Consider the following 15,466-nt stretch of genomic DNA (forward strand, 5'->3'; position numbering starts at 1 on the left):
CACATTACGCCTTAAAGGTTTATAATCTTGCAGTGCCTGCAAGGTCCCCCTGCTCAAGAAGGCACATGTGCAGGCCCGTCTGAAGTTTGGAGGAAGAAGAAGGATGAGTACAACCCTAAGAACATTGTCCCAACCATGAAGCATGTTAGGGGAAACATTATACTTTGGCGGTGCTTTTCTGCAAAGGGGACATGACGACTGCACGGTACTGAAGGGAAGATGGATGGGGTCATGGATCATGAGATTTTGGCCAACAATCTCCTTCCCTCAGTAAGAGCATTGAAGATGGGTCGAGGCTGGGGCTTCCAGCAAGACAATAACCCAAAACATGCAGCCAAGGCAACAAAGGAGTGGCTCAAAAAGAAGCACAGTAAGGTCATGGAGTGGCCTAGCCAGTCTCCAGACCTTAATCGCATAGAAAACTTATGGAGGGAGTTGACGCTCCGAGTTGCCAAGCAACAGCCTCAAAATCTGAATGATTTAGAGATGATCTGCAAAGAGGAGTGGACCAAAATTCCTCCTGACATGTGCGCAACCCTCATCAACTACAAAAAAGTCTGACTGCTGTGTTTGCCAACAAGGGTTTTGCCACCAAGTATTAAGTGTTGTTTGCCAGAGGGATCAAATACTTATTTCTCACTGCAAAATGCAAAAAAATGTATCTAATTTACACAATGTGATTTTCTTGATGTTAAATGTTAAATGATGTTAAATGATGTTAATGTTAAAATGAACCTACCCTTACAATTATAGACTGTTCATGTCTTTGTCAGTGGGCAAACTTACAAAAACAGCAAGGTATCAAATACTTATTTCATCCACTGTATATGTGCAGAAAAAAATTATCTTTAGAATACTTCAAGGAGTGAAGTTTTCAAAATGGGTAGTTTGTTACATGTTTCTATTATAAAGTACCTAAAAATCTGTTTAAAACTTTTTTATATTTTTAAAAATTGCTGCAAAACTTGTAAGCTTTCCAATATCCTAAAAAATAACGTGATATTTTAAGATGATGCTAATAAATCAGATATCTTTTAAGAGTATCACAGCATCACATTATCATCACAAGCAATGTGACTGCTATAAAACAAATCTCTGAACTGCTGTTAACAAAGTAAAGCGGTTGATCACAGAAAGAGACAGCTAACCCATCAATTTATAAAAAAAAAAAATACATATATGATTAGAAAATAAGATTTTGTATTTTTAGAAAATAAGATTTAATGGAAGAACATGGTTCAGTCTCTGGGTTTACAGTAAGTAAAAAATAGAAAATATATTTAGTTTAAAAATATTTAGGTTTAATAATGCTATAATTTCTCACAATACCATTTCCTAATTAATGTTTTTCAATTTACAGAAAAACAGACAGAAGGGATAGGTACTTATTATATTTAGTGATAGAATGGAATGCTATGACTCCATGGAAAAACTTTTGGCCAATAAAGGTAAGAAACAAGATAATGATTAACTTTTTAAATCCAAAAGTTATTGGCATTTCTACACCATCGTACCATGGTGTCAAGAAAGGAATATTTTCTTGTCTAGGTTTGGTTACAGTTTATTATAGTTCCATTTTCTAAACATTGTGCTATACATTACCTACTAAAACATATTATTTCAGTCTGCTACTATTAAATGTAGTTAACCTTCTCTTGACCTGTGTAAATTTTAGCCTTGTGGTCCAGATAGAATTTACACCTTGGCTAACTAATTATTATTTTTTGTTAGTCTATCTCCAAGGGTATCTGTATATGTGGTGGAATTTTGGTGCAAAACTCATTTTTTTTGTCATGGATCATGATGCAGAATTGTCACAGACTTTAGACTGTGCATGGCATGGGTAAATCTACAATGAATTCAACAAAAAGAATTGACATACTGAGGATTTGAAATCTGCATCACATATCAATTTATGTGCGGAAAATATCTGCAATATCGGAAATTCGTACTCGAGATTTCTTTCTTATTTATATTGCGGTTAAAAGGCTTATTCTCAACTTGTCTCTTGAATAGCTCACAACTCTGTAGTCTCCTCACTTCCTGGTTTCTGGTGGGGCAGGTAATTTTCCTTGAGTGACAGTTCTGGTGAGTAGCAAAGCTCTAGTATTAAGGGCATTTACACTGCAAGATGTTTGTTAAAAACATTTGTTTTGTGAAGGAGGAGAAGATGGCGCAGCACCTATCTGAAGACCCCTGTTTATTAAATGTATGAAAATGTACTGTATTGCATGATCTATCCTCCTGGAGGCTACAGTTCCTGTTAGTCAGGTGTGACAGGGTTAACTGTAGGGCTGGCCTATAGTTGGGGAGGAGCATTAGGGACCTGTGTGTTAGTTCCTCGTTAGGAGTGAGTTGTTAGTAAGCAGGAGTCAAGAAAGGACACCCTCAGAGGAAAGTTGTCATCACTTGGTAAGGTGGCAGCTAGTGAGAGCTCCCTTATACCGTTTCATAAAAGTTCAGTAGACACAGTGAAACATATTGTTCCATGGAGCCCTAGAGTGCAGTTTGGGTGCAGTGGTCACAGCGAAATACATTAACCTGTATGGCCCTGTACCAGAAAGATGGAGTTATCCAATTTATCCTTCTGTTCATCTGTAACATTCATCACAAGTATTCTGCATTGATCACCAAGAATGTGCCTATGTATTTTGCAGAAGAAAACAAGTTTATTTCCTGCTACGTTATGTATGTAAGTTTTATTGTCAGTAAAGAGAACTCTATTCATACAAACTTGTCTAGTTTCCTCATCGTAGGTTTAAAAGGGTCTGGCGTATCACAAATTGTGGCAGAGCTGAACCTGAAATTGTCCACACCAGTAATACAAGCACACACAACTCATCAGAACCCCTGTTTTCATGTAGCATGCCAGGGCATGAAAGATCGCCCTGCGCCACATTACAGTTAGCGTAGTTGGCAGGATGAGATTTCACTGCAGGAAGAATCTGGGGCAGAGAAGACCCCTGGCGCAGACGAAAGAGCACCTGAAAATAGATGGCCAAAGATGGCAGACAAAAATATGTGTCTAAAGATTGCGACGGTTAGTGAGCTGAGAAGAAGAAGATCTTCCTTTCATGAGAGTGGATGGCACATTGTAGCGCAAAATGTGCCCAGCCCACTGGAGTGTCGTCCCAGAAGAGGGTATGCCCTGCAGCCAGGACCCGGCCCAAGATGAAAGGTGCGTGTCGGAGGAGGGTGTGCAATACAGAATGAAGTGCGGCCCATCGGGCGAAGAATGAGAAGCGTAGGAAGCGTGGCCAAAGGCATAGCCGCTGAGAGTGATGCATCAGAAAACCTGCTCCAGAAGAAGTGGAGCCGAAAAAGCAGGAAGCACTCGGTGAGTCAGGGACTGGTGCCATTTTACCACTGCAGCTCGAGGAGTCAGGGAAGCGCGGTGGATTGAGGTGTCAGATGCAAAAATATGGCAGCCCGAAGCTCGGCATTCCATAGGGTGATGGTGGCCATGGAAGAGCTGGACATGGGTGACCTCATGGTACAGGGGGATATGGTCAAGGCTGGAGCTGATGGTCTCCCACACATCATTACACCCAGAGTGAGGGCCGTGGAAGAGAGTCTACAAACGAGATGGACAGATAAAGAGCCCGACAGACCAGGAACTGGTCAAATGGACTGAAGTTCCGCAGCCAGAGGCTGGCATGATTCTGCGGGAACTGTGGGTGTTGAGTTGAAGCCCTATGCCGGACAGCGGGAGGACAGCCGAAGCAGCAGCCCCACCACCACCCTGGGGTGCTACGGTGACCAGCAAAGCAAGTCCAGCACCTAAAAATACCCCCACAACCAGCACAACGACCCCCAGAGCCACCGCGGCACCCTATACCGCAGCGGCCACAATGGAGAACACCACCGGTCCACCACCCGATGGGGCCCAAAGTACGAAGTCGGCCAACAGAGAGAGTCCTTCCAAGCAGCCACTGCCATCCGATGAGGAGGACCTCTCTTGATGTCCTGGCACCCGCTGCCACTGGGTAAGGAGGTTATATTCAAGAGGGCCCTGGTGGTGAAGGAGACCTTCTCCGAAACACGTGGAAGAGCCATTATGTAGGCCTGAAGAAAAACTCCTAGGGGCTAAGACGAGGATACATCTTCAATGGCCTGTGTTGCTGTTTGGCCAAAGTAGGTCATGTTTGTTAGGGCTTGAGTTCCAAGAACTCCTCACCCAAAAGAAGGCTGGAGACCAATCGGGTCTCAGGGGAGAAGATAAGGCTTAAAGTTTAAGGCAAAGTGCCTTAGTTGTGAAGGACTGTTTGTATCTTTGTGGCCCTGTGAAGGCCAGTGTGTGTACTGAAAAATGGAGGGACTGTTCCTGGAAACCCTTGTGGCCGAAGATAGCCCAGCAAGAGCCGAATAGGCTGAACTTTTATTTTTGCTTTTATTTTGTTGCGCCTGTTGCACCATTTTCTGCTGGACTTGTGCAACCGTGAGGGTCTGATACCCTCAGTGAAAGGGACTGTGATTTTTATGGACTCTCTTATATGTTCCAGGGTCCTTACCAAGACGGACCGGGTCCAGTGAGTTTCAAGAACTGTGGACATTGTGCGGGACTGTGTTATCTATTATTCTGGTGTCCTTAACCAAGAAGGACCAAATGCCATGAAGGATGCCGGCGACCATGAAGAAGAACCATCTTGAGACAGCAAGACTTCAGTCCTGAGTGTTTTATGGTGTACGAATTAACCCATTTGTTATAGGTTCTGGAGCGCCACGGATGACCACCCTTAAAGAGGGGGGATGTGAACATGGAGACGATGGTGTACCACCGCTCTGAAGACCTCTGTTGTCTTAAATGTATGAAAATGTACTGTATTGCATGTTTTATCCTCCTGGAGGTTGTAGTTCCTGTAAGTCAGTGGTGACAGGGTTAACTGAAGGTTGGCCCACAGTTGGATTAGGGACCTGTGTGTTAGTTCCTTGTTAGGAATGAATTGTTAGAAAGCAGGAGATTAGAAAGGACACCCTCAGAGGAAAGTTATCATCATTGGATGTCTGTGTGGCAGCCAAGACAAGGAAAGGGAGCAATATTTCTACAGTGGTGGCAGTTCCTCATAGCAGGCAAGTGTGGGCCACTTAAGTACTGGAAAAGCTAAAGGAAGTAGTGGTGTTAGCAAACCTGAAGACCAGCTGTGAAGGAAGGCAGGGTCAGCCATCCTGGGGCACGTCAGTAAGGTAGCAGCTAGTGACAGCTCGCTTACACTGTTTCACAAGAGTGCAGTGACCACAGAGAAACATATTGTCCAATGTGGTCCCGTACCAAGAACACCCAATTTGCCCAGCTGTTTATCTGTAACTTTCACCACAAGTATTGTGCCACCGTCCATGACCACCAAGAAGGTGTCTCTGTATTGTGCAGAAGAAAACAGCAAGCTTGTTTCCTGCTACCCTCTGTATATAAGTTTTATTGTCATTAAAAAGTGCTTTGTTTTTACAAACTTGTGTGGTTACCTCATAGAGGGTTCAAAGGGGTTTGCACAAATTGTGGCAGAGCTGAAACTGAAGATGTCCACAGCAGTAATACATTCACACATCCAGTCACCGCCCCGCGCCACTTTACAATTTCACGATTACCTTGTAAACAGGCTGCTGATCACCAGATGATCGATCAAAACACTCTTTCATGGGGTGAAATTATCTTTTATGCAGCATAAAATATCATCATTCTCGATGGTGCACCGTCCTGAGTAAACAGGACTCACACTGCCGAGAACATTGTCATCCTATGTTCACTGAGCGATCTAGTATAGATTGTTCAGTGCAAATTGTTTACTTTTGCCTGCCTGTATAAACATGTATTCAAACGACCGCCGATCTGTGAAAATTTACTGATCAGTGGCTGAATCATGCCATCAGTCGGTCTGTATCATGTGACGCGCCCCCTGGGACATATTCCTTTTTGAGGGGAATACCCGGCACCGGATCAGATGGGGGGGGGTTGTAGTCTCCGAGCGGCTGTGACCCGGTCCCGTGCCCAGGGCGTCAAGCTCAGTGTTATGTGGCAGTCCTACAGATGTTATTAAGAGTTCTTTTGTGTCGACTACGCCACCCGTTGGGATGCGGTCACTGTGGCCGCCGCTGCAGCAGGGTCCGCTGAGGCTGATGGTGGGTGCGCAGCTTGGTGGGATAACCCCCAACGGGAGGGGTATAGCCTCAGAGGGGACAGGCGCAGAGGATGGGGGTTGTGGTGGTGTAGTGCAGACGGCAGTGAAGACAGAGTCGGGTTGTGCAGTTAAGGGTGTTTACTTACTGCAGATGTTGTACTGGTCACTCCAGCTGCTAGTGACCACCCGAGCCGTGCTGCGTCCACCAGGTCCTGGATCCAGCCAACCCCCAAACAAGTCCGGAGCGTGGCCCTGAGCTCTCTTTCTGTCCCGTTCTCTGGCCGTCCCCACCAGTAATCCACCTAGGTCCAGCTCCCTCGGGCCTTCTGTTGGGACACCCTTGGCCCTGGGTTCCCTGACCCTTCATGTGGTGTGCCTTCGGGGTGGATGTGATGGGTGACCGTGGCAGACGCTGCCCACGGTCTCCGGTCTCTGGCTGGGGAATGTTTTTACCCCCACCAGCTTGGGTTCCGGTACCCTGATGCCGACTCTTCACCCGGTGCTTTTAGTTGGGATCTCAGAGTCCTTCTCTGCTGTGCTCTGGGTCTCTCTCTTTTCTCCTCTCTCACTCTGGGTCTTGGTCTTTCTCCTCTCCTCTGCTCCTGACTTGTTCTCTGCAGCTGACTCTCTGCATCTGATCCTCTGCATCTGACCCTGATTCTAGTTGGTGCCCACCTTATATATCCCTCTATGTGTGAGCTCAGGTGACCAGCACCCAATGAGCTCCTATCTTTACCCAGGCTGCTCCCCCTATCTGCCCCTACACTACTTGGGATGTACCACCCCCCTCCCACTCCAGCCAGGAACAGACTCGGTCGTACCTGCACATTTCTAAGTGGGAGTACCGTCGGCCTGTTCCTCGGAAATGGGATGTGTGTAGTGCATGCAGCCTACCGAGCTCAGTTCCACACTCCATCCTTACCCGGGAGTGGAATATCACACCTCTGGGTTGAGGTGCAATACTCCTGTAGCAGCCGAATCCTCAGGGTGCTACATTCCCCCCTGGTAAATCACAGCACGTCCTCGGGCTGTAAGACATAAACACCAAAACATACAAATTTTTTTTATAAACATAGAAAAACATATAAAACATTATATATATATAAAACTTTTCATATAACATTCTCGTCGTCTCTTGTTTCAGGTTCCTCCTCCGGACACTGTGCAACGTGTGTCCGGGAAAAGTGCGACAGTCTCTTAGAAAAACTGGTTTTCCTATAAAACCGGTAGGGGGCGCTTTAGGAAGCGCAACTATATACAGGGGAAGTTGGCCGCTCTCAGTCCTCGGCCAGGTAAGGAGGGAAAGGGAATGGCTGCTCACAGTCCTCAGCCTGTGGGATTAAGGGGTTAACGGGTAAACAGTTCACTGGTCCCAACGGGGACTATTTTAGCAGCAATGGTTCACTGTGCCCCTACGGGCAACTATATACAGTCTCTACCCCCGTCCTTAACGACGGCTCCCTCCTGCTTTTTCTTGGTGATATGGTGTTGCTTCAGACCCGTCCGGGTCCTCTTGCTCCTCCTCCCCGTACTGCAACTCCTCCTCCGTCAAGCGGTGTACGTGGAGGGCGTAAGGTCCTTTGGCACACTTGTGCCGGGTGAAAGTGACCTCGTCTCCTACGTAGAGGTCACGGCCTTTGTGACCTTCCGGCAGGTGGGACTCGACGTCTCTGCGGGTCACAAAAACGTCACCGCGGTTGTTACGGTCCCGAATAAAGCCCCACCCATGCTGCGGGTTGAACTTTATCACCGTCCCGATGGTGCGGGGACAGTGCGCTGCACGGGGGTTCCTCCTAGTCCGGCTCTTCTGCTCCGCGCTCCGGATTTGGGCCTGTTGTTCTCTGACCCGCCTCTCCTCCCGTTCTCGGGCAAACTCTGCTAGCTGCTGACGACAGCACTCAGTACGCTCAGCGGCGACTGCCCGAGTTTCTCCGGTGAACCCCATCAAATCTTCTCCCGTGGGGTCCCACTCGAATTGGGCTTCTTCTAAAGGAGGCGAGACCCGAGTCACGGGCTTCGGAGCCGGGATCAGGGGCTCACACAAGGGCCCTAGTCTTTGTTGCCGCTCCAGCTCATGGTATCCTTCGGGCCAGATGAAGGGCCGCCCGTCCGGCCATGTGAGCTGGCTGAACAAGTCCTCCCCCAGGTGTGGCACCCTTGGTTTTACGGGCGCGGGCGCGGTGGTGGTGGCGCCCGGGTTGCCCAGGCCTTGCGGCCAGGCCTGGGGCACCTGGAAGGTGAAGGGCACCGTTAGGACGGCGGCACCCTGGGCTACCTGGCCTTGCGACCAGGCTGGTAGTATTTCCTGCTTTGTCACGCTCCGGGTCGAGGCGCGTGACGTCACAGGGGTCGCTGCGGCGGCTTCCGGTCGGGGCCTAGTCCATAGCGGTGACATGGCGGCTACGGGCACAGCAGGGGGACTTTCGGGCTCTGCGACGGGGAGCTGGGGCAGGTGGGCGGTTTCTCGGCTTGGGGTATAGGCGTCCCCTTTACCTGCCTCCATGCGTTCGGCTCCCTTCTCGGCGCCGTCTCCGGCCTTGGGTCCTCCCGCGCCATCCTCAGAGGCGGTCTGCTTCCTCTTCCAGGGTAGCGTGCTCCGTTGACTGGTCTCAGCTTGCTGGGTCATCTCCCGGCTCCACTCCGCCAGTATCTCGCGCTGTACCCGGGCCATCCTCCGTGCGAGGCCCTCCAGGGCAGTCTGTGCACACTCCCGGTCTCGGGGGAGCTGCGCTAAGATCTCCGCTAGACCTAGCGGGGTTGTGGACTCTAGCAGGCTCCTGACCATCGGGTCGGTGCTGCTCTGCTCTCCTTCCTCGGTCTCTAGCAGACTCCTGGCCAGCGGGCCGGTGCTGTTCTGCTTTCTCTCCATCTCCGGGTAAGCTCCTCCGCTACTCCTTGTTAGACCTCTTGCCTCCGGGTGCGCTCGCTCCAGACTGCTCCAAGCGGCACCCATCTTTTCTCTTCTCTTTCGTCCCCTCCCACTTCGAGGGCGGTCCCGGGGCAACTCGGTGACTGTCAGCTCCAGGGGTAGTTCTTTCACGCTGACAGACACCTCCAGCATCACAGTCTCTGTTGGTGGGGGCGGTTTCCACTTTTGGCGCCATTTTCTGTCCTGGCCCACGATGGGAGGTGGCCTCTTGCCCTCCTTTGGCACGCCCATAATGGCGTCCGCTGCTCTTCCAAGGCGGGAAATCTGCGGTTTTGGCGGGAAGCGTCGCCCAGTGGCGGGAAACTCTGCAGATGGCGGGAACAAGTTGGAAATGGCGGACAATCGGCGGGAAACGACTGGTGATGGAGTCCGATGGCGTGGACCCTCCGGAACCGGCGGGAGACTTCTTTCTGAGGTAAACTTGCACTTTTCTTCAGGCACGCAGTACCCGGGTGTTGCGGGCACGTAATCCTGCCGACTACGCCAAAGTTGACGCGCCCCCTGGGACATATTCCTTTTTGAGGGGAATACCCGGCACTGGATCAGATGGGGGGGGGTTGTAGTCTCCGAGCGGCTGTGACCCGGTCCCGTGCCCAGGGCGTCAAGCTCAGTGTTATGTGGCAGTCCTACAGATGTTATTAAGAGTTCTTTTGTGTCGACTACGCCACCCGTTGGGATGCGGTCACTGTGGCCGCCGCTGCAGCAGGGTCCGCTGAGGCTGATGGTGGGTGCGCAGCTTGGTGGGATAACCCCCAACGGGAGGGGTATAGCCTCAGAGGGGACAGGCGCAGAGGATGGGGGTTGTGGTGGTGTAGTGCAGACGGCAGTGAAGACAGAGTCGGGTTGTGCAGTTAAGGGTGTTTACTTACTGCAGATGTTGTACTGGTCACTCCAGCTGCTAGTGACCACCCGAGCCGTGCTGCGTCCACCAGGTCCTGGATCCAGCCAACCCCCAAACAAGTCCGGAGCGTGGCCCTGAGCTCTCTTTCTGTCCCGTTCTCTGGCCGTCCCCACCAGTAATCCACCTAGGTCCAGCTCCCTCGGGCCTTCTGTTGGGACACCCTTGGCCCTGGGTTCCCTGACCCTTCATGTGGTGTGCCTTCGGGGTGGATGTGATGGGTGACCGTGGCAGACGCTGCCCACGGTCTCCGGTCTCTGGCTGGGGAATGTTTTTACCCCCACCAGCTTGGGTTCCGGTACCCTGATGCCGACTCTTCACCCGGTGCTTTTAGTTGGGATCTCAGAGTCCTTCTCTGCTGTGCTCTGGGTCTCTCTCTTTTCTCCTCTCTCACTCTGGGTCTTGGTCTTTCTCCTCTCCTCTGCTCCTGACTTGTTCTCTGCAGCTGACTCTCTGCATCTGATCCTCTGCATCTGACCCTGATTCTAGTTGGTGCCCACCTTATATATCCCTCTATGTGTGAGCTCAGGTGACCAGCACCCAATGAGCTCCTATCTTTACCCAGGCTGCTCCCCCTATCTGCCCCTACACTACTTGGGATGTACCACCCCCCTCCCACTCCAGCCAGGAACAGACTCGGTCGTACCTGCACATTTCTAAGTGGGAGTACCGTCGGCCTGTTCCTCGGAAATGGGATGTGTGTAGTGCATGCAGCCTACCGAGCTCAGTTCCACACTCCATCCTTACCCGGGAGTGGAATATCACACCTCTGGGTTGAGGTGCAATACTCCTGTAGCAGCCGAATCCTCAGGGTGCTACACATGCCACCGGTCGGTCTGTGTAAAATGACCCTTTGTAGAACTATAAAGCTTAGAATAAGTTCTGCTGTAACACATTCAGTTATCAGTGGTTTGTTCTGGAGTCTACACTGCTATCATTATATTTACATGTAGAGATAACAGGGCATTTAAAAAAAATTGTTGCCCTTTAAAGTAGAATAATTAGGACCCTCTATCTGCAGGTTAGATATGATAGATATAGATCTGATGATCAGGTTGAAATGGCAAGTAAAGGCCCCGTCACACTGAGCGACGCTGCAACGATCCCGACAGCGATACGACCTGTCAGGGATCGTTGCTGCGTCGCTATGTGGTCGCTGGTGAGCTGTCAAACAGGCAGGCTCACCAACGATCAGGGGAGCAGTGACATCGTGGAAAGAATCTTTCCACGATGTCCTGCTCCTGGTTACGAGCCTGCTGAAGCAGGAGCAGGCTGGTAACTATGGTAAACATCGGGTTACTAGGGGCACACGCGCACCTAGTAACCCGCTGTTTATCATGGTTACGAGCCTGCTACAGTGAGCGGGAGGTTACCGCTCACTTTAGCAGGCTCGTAACCATGATAAACAACGGGTTACTAGGTGCGCGTGTGCCCCTAGTAACCAATGTTTATCATGGTTACCAGCCTGATCGCTGCTCCCGCTGGTCACACACAGCGATGTGTGCTGACCAGCGGGAGAGCAACGACCCAAAAAATGGTCCAGGACACTTTGCAGCGATCAGCGACCTCACAGCAGGGGCCTGATCGTTGCAAAGTGTCACACATAGTGACATCGCTGGTGAGGTCGCTGTTGCGTCACCAAAACCGTGACACAGCAGCGATCTCGCTAGCGATCTCGCTATGTGAGACGGGGGCTTAAATTGTTGGAGGTAGTTAAATCTGTACAGTAAAGTTGGTTAAGAGTGCAGGCACATGTCCCAGCAGGCAGGCCTGGTGGTTTAACCCCTATTATGCAGTACTGAGTGAACAGAGATAGCAGGAATACACCACTGATAGAGGAAAATGGACATCTTGGAATCAATAGGATAACAAGTGCCTATGCCAATCAACAATTAAGGGTACCTGCACATGTAGTGAATTTTCTGCAGTGAATCCACAGTGTATCGGCAGCAAAATCAAAATGTGTCACAATCACAGCAAAATCAAAATGTGTCACAATCAGAGCATATATCATGAATTTTGAAAATTTTACCATGCAATCTCTAACAAATGTCACACAAAGAATTGTCAACAGCTTGAAATGCTGTGGAATGCAAAACTTGCACTTCATGTTGACGCGCCCCCTGGGACATATTCCTTTTTGAGGGGAATACCCGGCACCGGATCAGATGGGGGGGTTGTAGTCTCCGAGCGGCTGTGACCCGGTCCCGTGCCCAGGGCGTCAAGCTAAGTGTTATGTGGCAGTCCTTACTGATGTTATAAGAGTTCTTTTGTGTCGACTACGCCACCCGTTGTAATGCGGTCACTGTGGCCGCCGCTGCAGCAGGGTCCGCTGAGGCTGATGGTGGATGTGCAGCTTGGTGGGATAACCCCCAACGGGAGGGGTATAGCCTCAGAGGGGACAGGCGCAGAGGATGGGGGTTGTGGTGGTGCGGTGCAGCCGGCAATGAAGACAGACTCGGGTTGTGCAGTTAAGGGAGTTTACTTACTGCTGATGTTTCGGTCACTCCAGCTGTTAGTGACCACCCGAGCCGTGCTGCGTCCACCAGGTCCTGGATCCGGCCAACCCCCAAACAAGTCCGGAGCGTGGCCCTGAGCTCTCCCTCTGTCCTTTCTTCAGCCGTCCCCACCAGTGATCCACCTAGGTCCAGCTCCCTCGGGCCTTCTGTTGGGCAACCCTTGGCCTTAGGTTCCCTGACCCTCCATGTGGTATGCCTTCAGGGTGGATGTAGTGGGTGGCCGTGGCAGATGCTGCCCACAGCCTCCGGTCTCTGGCTAGGGATGTTTTTGCCCCCACCAGCTTGGGTTCCGGTACCCTTGTGCTGACTCCTCACCCGGTGCTCTAATTTGGGTTCTTGGGTCCCTTCAGTCTTCCCCCTCTGGGTCTTTCTCTTTCTTTCTCCTCTCTCTCTCTCCAGGGCTGCTGTTTCCTTCTCTCTCCTCTCCAACTGACTTGTTCTCAGCGTCTGACCCTGATCTTAGTTGGTGCCCTCCTTATATATCCCTCTATGTGTGAGCTCAGGTGACCAGCACCCAATGAGCTCCTATCACTACCCAGACTGCTCCCCCTATCTGCCCCTACACTACATGGGATGTACCAACCCCCCTCCCACTCCAGCCAGGAACAGGCTCGGTTGTACCTGCACATTTCTAAGTGGGAGTACCGTCGGCCTGCTCCTCTGGAATGGGATGTATGTAGTGCATGCAGTCTATCTGAGCTCAGTTCCACACTCCTTCCTTACCCGGGAGTGGAATATCACACCTCTGGGTTGAGGTGCAATACCCCTGTAGCAGCCGAATCCTCAGGGTGCTACATTCCCCCCTGGTAAATCACAGCACGTCCTCGGGCTGTAAGACAAAACACCAAAACATACAAAATTTTATAAACATAAACATATAAAACATCATATAAAACTTTCATATAAAACATTCTCGTAGACTTCTCTGGTCTCTGGTTTCAGGTTCCTCCTCCGGACACTGTGCAACGTGTGTCCGGGAAAAGTGCGACAGTCTTTCTAGAAAAATGGTTTCTCCTATAAAACCGGTAGGGGGCGCTTTAGGAAGCGCAACTATATACAGGGGAATTTGGCCGTTCTCAGTCCCCGGCCAATTAAAGGGAAAGGGATGGCTGCTCACAGTCCTCAGCCTGGTTTGGGTAGGGGACACACGGGTTAAACTGTTCACTGGTCCCAACGGGGACTAAACTTTAAAGCAGCCACGGTTACTTGGGTACCCCGACAGGTAACTATATACAGTCCTTTGTACTATCTCAGTCATAGTACCTTCTAGCCTTGAACCCGTCCGGGTCTTCTGGCTCCTCCTCCCTACACCGCAACTCCTCCTCTGTCAGGCGATGCACGTGGAGGGCGTAAGGTCCCTTGGCACACTTGTGCCGGGTGAACGTTACCTCGTCACCGACGTAGAGGTCACGGCCTTTGTGACCCTCTGGCAGGTGGGACTCGACGTCCCGTCGGGTAACGAAGACGTCACCCATGGTGTTCCGGTCCTTTATGAAGCCCCACCCATGCTGCGCATTAAACTTTATTACCGTCCCGATGGTACGGGGACGATTTGCTGCATAGGGGTCCCTTCTGGTCCGACTCTTTTGCTCCGCGCTGCGGGTCTGGGCCCATTGCTCTCTGACCCGCCTCTCCTCCCGTTCTCTCTGAAACTCTGCCAGCTGTTGACGGCAACACTCTGTGCGTTCAGCTGCAGCTGCCCGAGTCTCTCCGGTGAACCCCATCAAATCTTCTCCCGTGGGGTCCCACACGAATTGGGCTTCTTCTAGTGGAGGCGAGACCCGAGTCACGGGCTTTGGAGCCGGGATCAGGGGCTCACACAGGGGACCTAACTTCTTTTGTCGCTCCAGTTCCAAGAATTCTTCGGGCCAGATGAAAGGCCGCCCGTCCGGCCACGCCAGCTGGCTGAAGGGGTCCTCTCCCAGATATGGCACCCTTGGTGTTTCGGGTGCGGGCGCGATGGTGGGGGCGCCCAGGTTACCCAGGCCTTGCGGCCAGGCCGGGGGCATCTGGAAGGTAAATGGAACTGTTAACACGGCGGCGCCCTGGGCTACCTGGCCTTGCGACCAGGCCGGAGGCTCCGCGGAGGTAGATGGCTCTGCTGGGGATGCGGCGCCCGGAAACGCTAGGCCCTGCGACCAGGCCGGAGGCTCCTCTTCCTTCGCCACGCTCCGGGTCACGACGCGTGACGTCACCGGGGTCGCGACGGCGGCTTCCGGTCGGGGCCTAGTCGGTGGCGGTGTCATGGCGGTCTCGGGTACGGCCGGGGGACCTTCGGGTTCTGCGACGGGGAGCTGGGGCAGATAAGCGGTCTTCCGGTATGGGGTATAGGCGTCCCCCTTACCTGCTGCCATGCGTCTCGCTCCCTCTTCTGCGCCGTCTCCGGCCTTGGGTCCTCCCGCGTCATCCGCAGAGGCAATCGGTGTCTTCTGCCAAGGGAGCGGGTTCCGTGGACGGGTTCCAGCTTGCTGGGCCATCTCCCGGCCCCACTCCGCCAGGATCTCCCTCTGCACTCGGGCCATCCTTCCCGCGAGGCCCTCCAGGGCACTCCGCGCGCACTCCCGATCTCGGGGAAGCTGCGCCAGGATCTCCGCTAAGCCTAGCGGGGTTGTTGACTCCAGCAGGCTCCTGACCATCGGGTCGGTGCTGCTCTGCTCTCCTCTTTCTTCTTTTTGCAGGCTCCTGGCCAGCGGGCCGGTGCTGCGCTGCTGCCGCTCCATTCCCGGGTCTACTCTTCCTCTCCTCGACTCCGGGTGCTCTCGCTCTGGACACCTTGCCTCCGGGTGCGCTCGTTCTAGACTGCTCCAAGCGACACCCATCTTTTCTCTTTTTTTTCGTCTCCTCCCACTTCGAGGGCGGTCCCGGGGCAACTCGGTGACTGTCAGCTCCAGGGGGAGTTCTTTCACGCTGACAGACACCTCCAGCATCACAGTCTCTGTTGGTGGGGGCGGTTTCCACTTTTGGCGCCATTTTCTGTCCTGGCCCACGATGGGAGGTGGCCTCCTGC

General features: G+C 51.9%; 1 protein-coding gene across 1 annotated transcript in view; it reads left to right on the forward strand.

Annotated features, from left to right (window-relative positions):
• Positions 1–15,466, forward strand: part of RGS21 (regulator of G protein signaling 21) — a 398,016-nt gene that overhangs the window by 56,129 nt on the left and 326,421 nt on the right. Inside the window, exon 2 of the mRNA XM_073644098.1 lies at positions 1,361–1,448. Coding sequence (XP_073500199.1) covers positions 1,406–1,448 — 43 coding nt within the window. The 5' untranslated portion in view covers positions 1,361–1,405. The remainder of the gene's footprint in view (positions 1–1,360; positions 1,449–15,466) is intronic.

Source organism: Phyllobates terribilis, unplaced genomic scaffold (assembly GCF_046119375.1).
Source record: "Phyllobates terribilis strain yellow unplaced genomic scaffold, ASM4611937v1 Scaffold_8__6_contigs__length_399053987, whole genome shotgun sequence".
NCBI lineage: Eukaryota > Metazoa > Chordata > Amphibia > Anura > Dendrobatidae > Phyllobates > Phyllobates terribilis.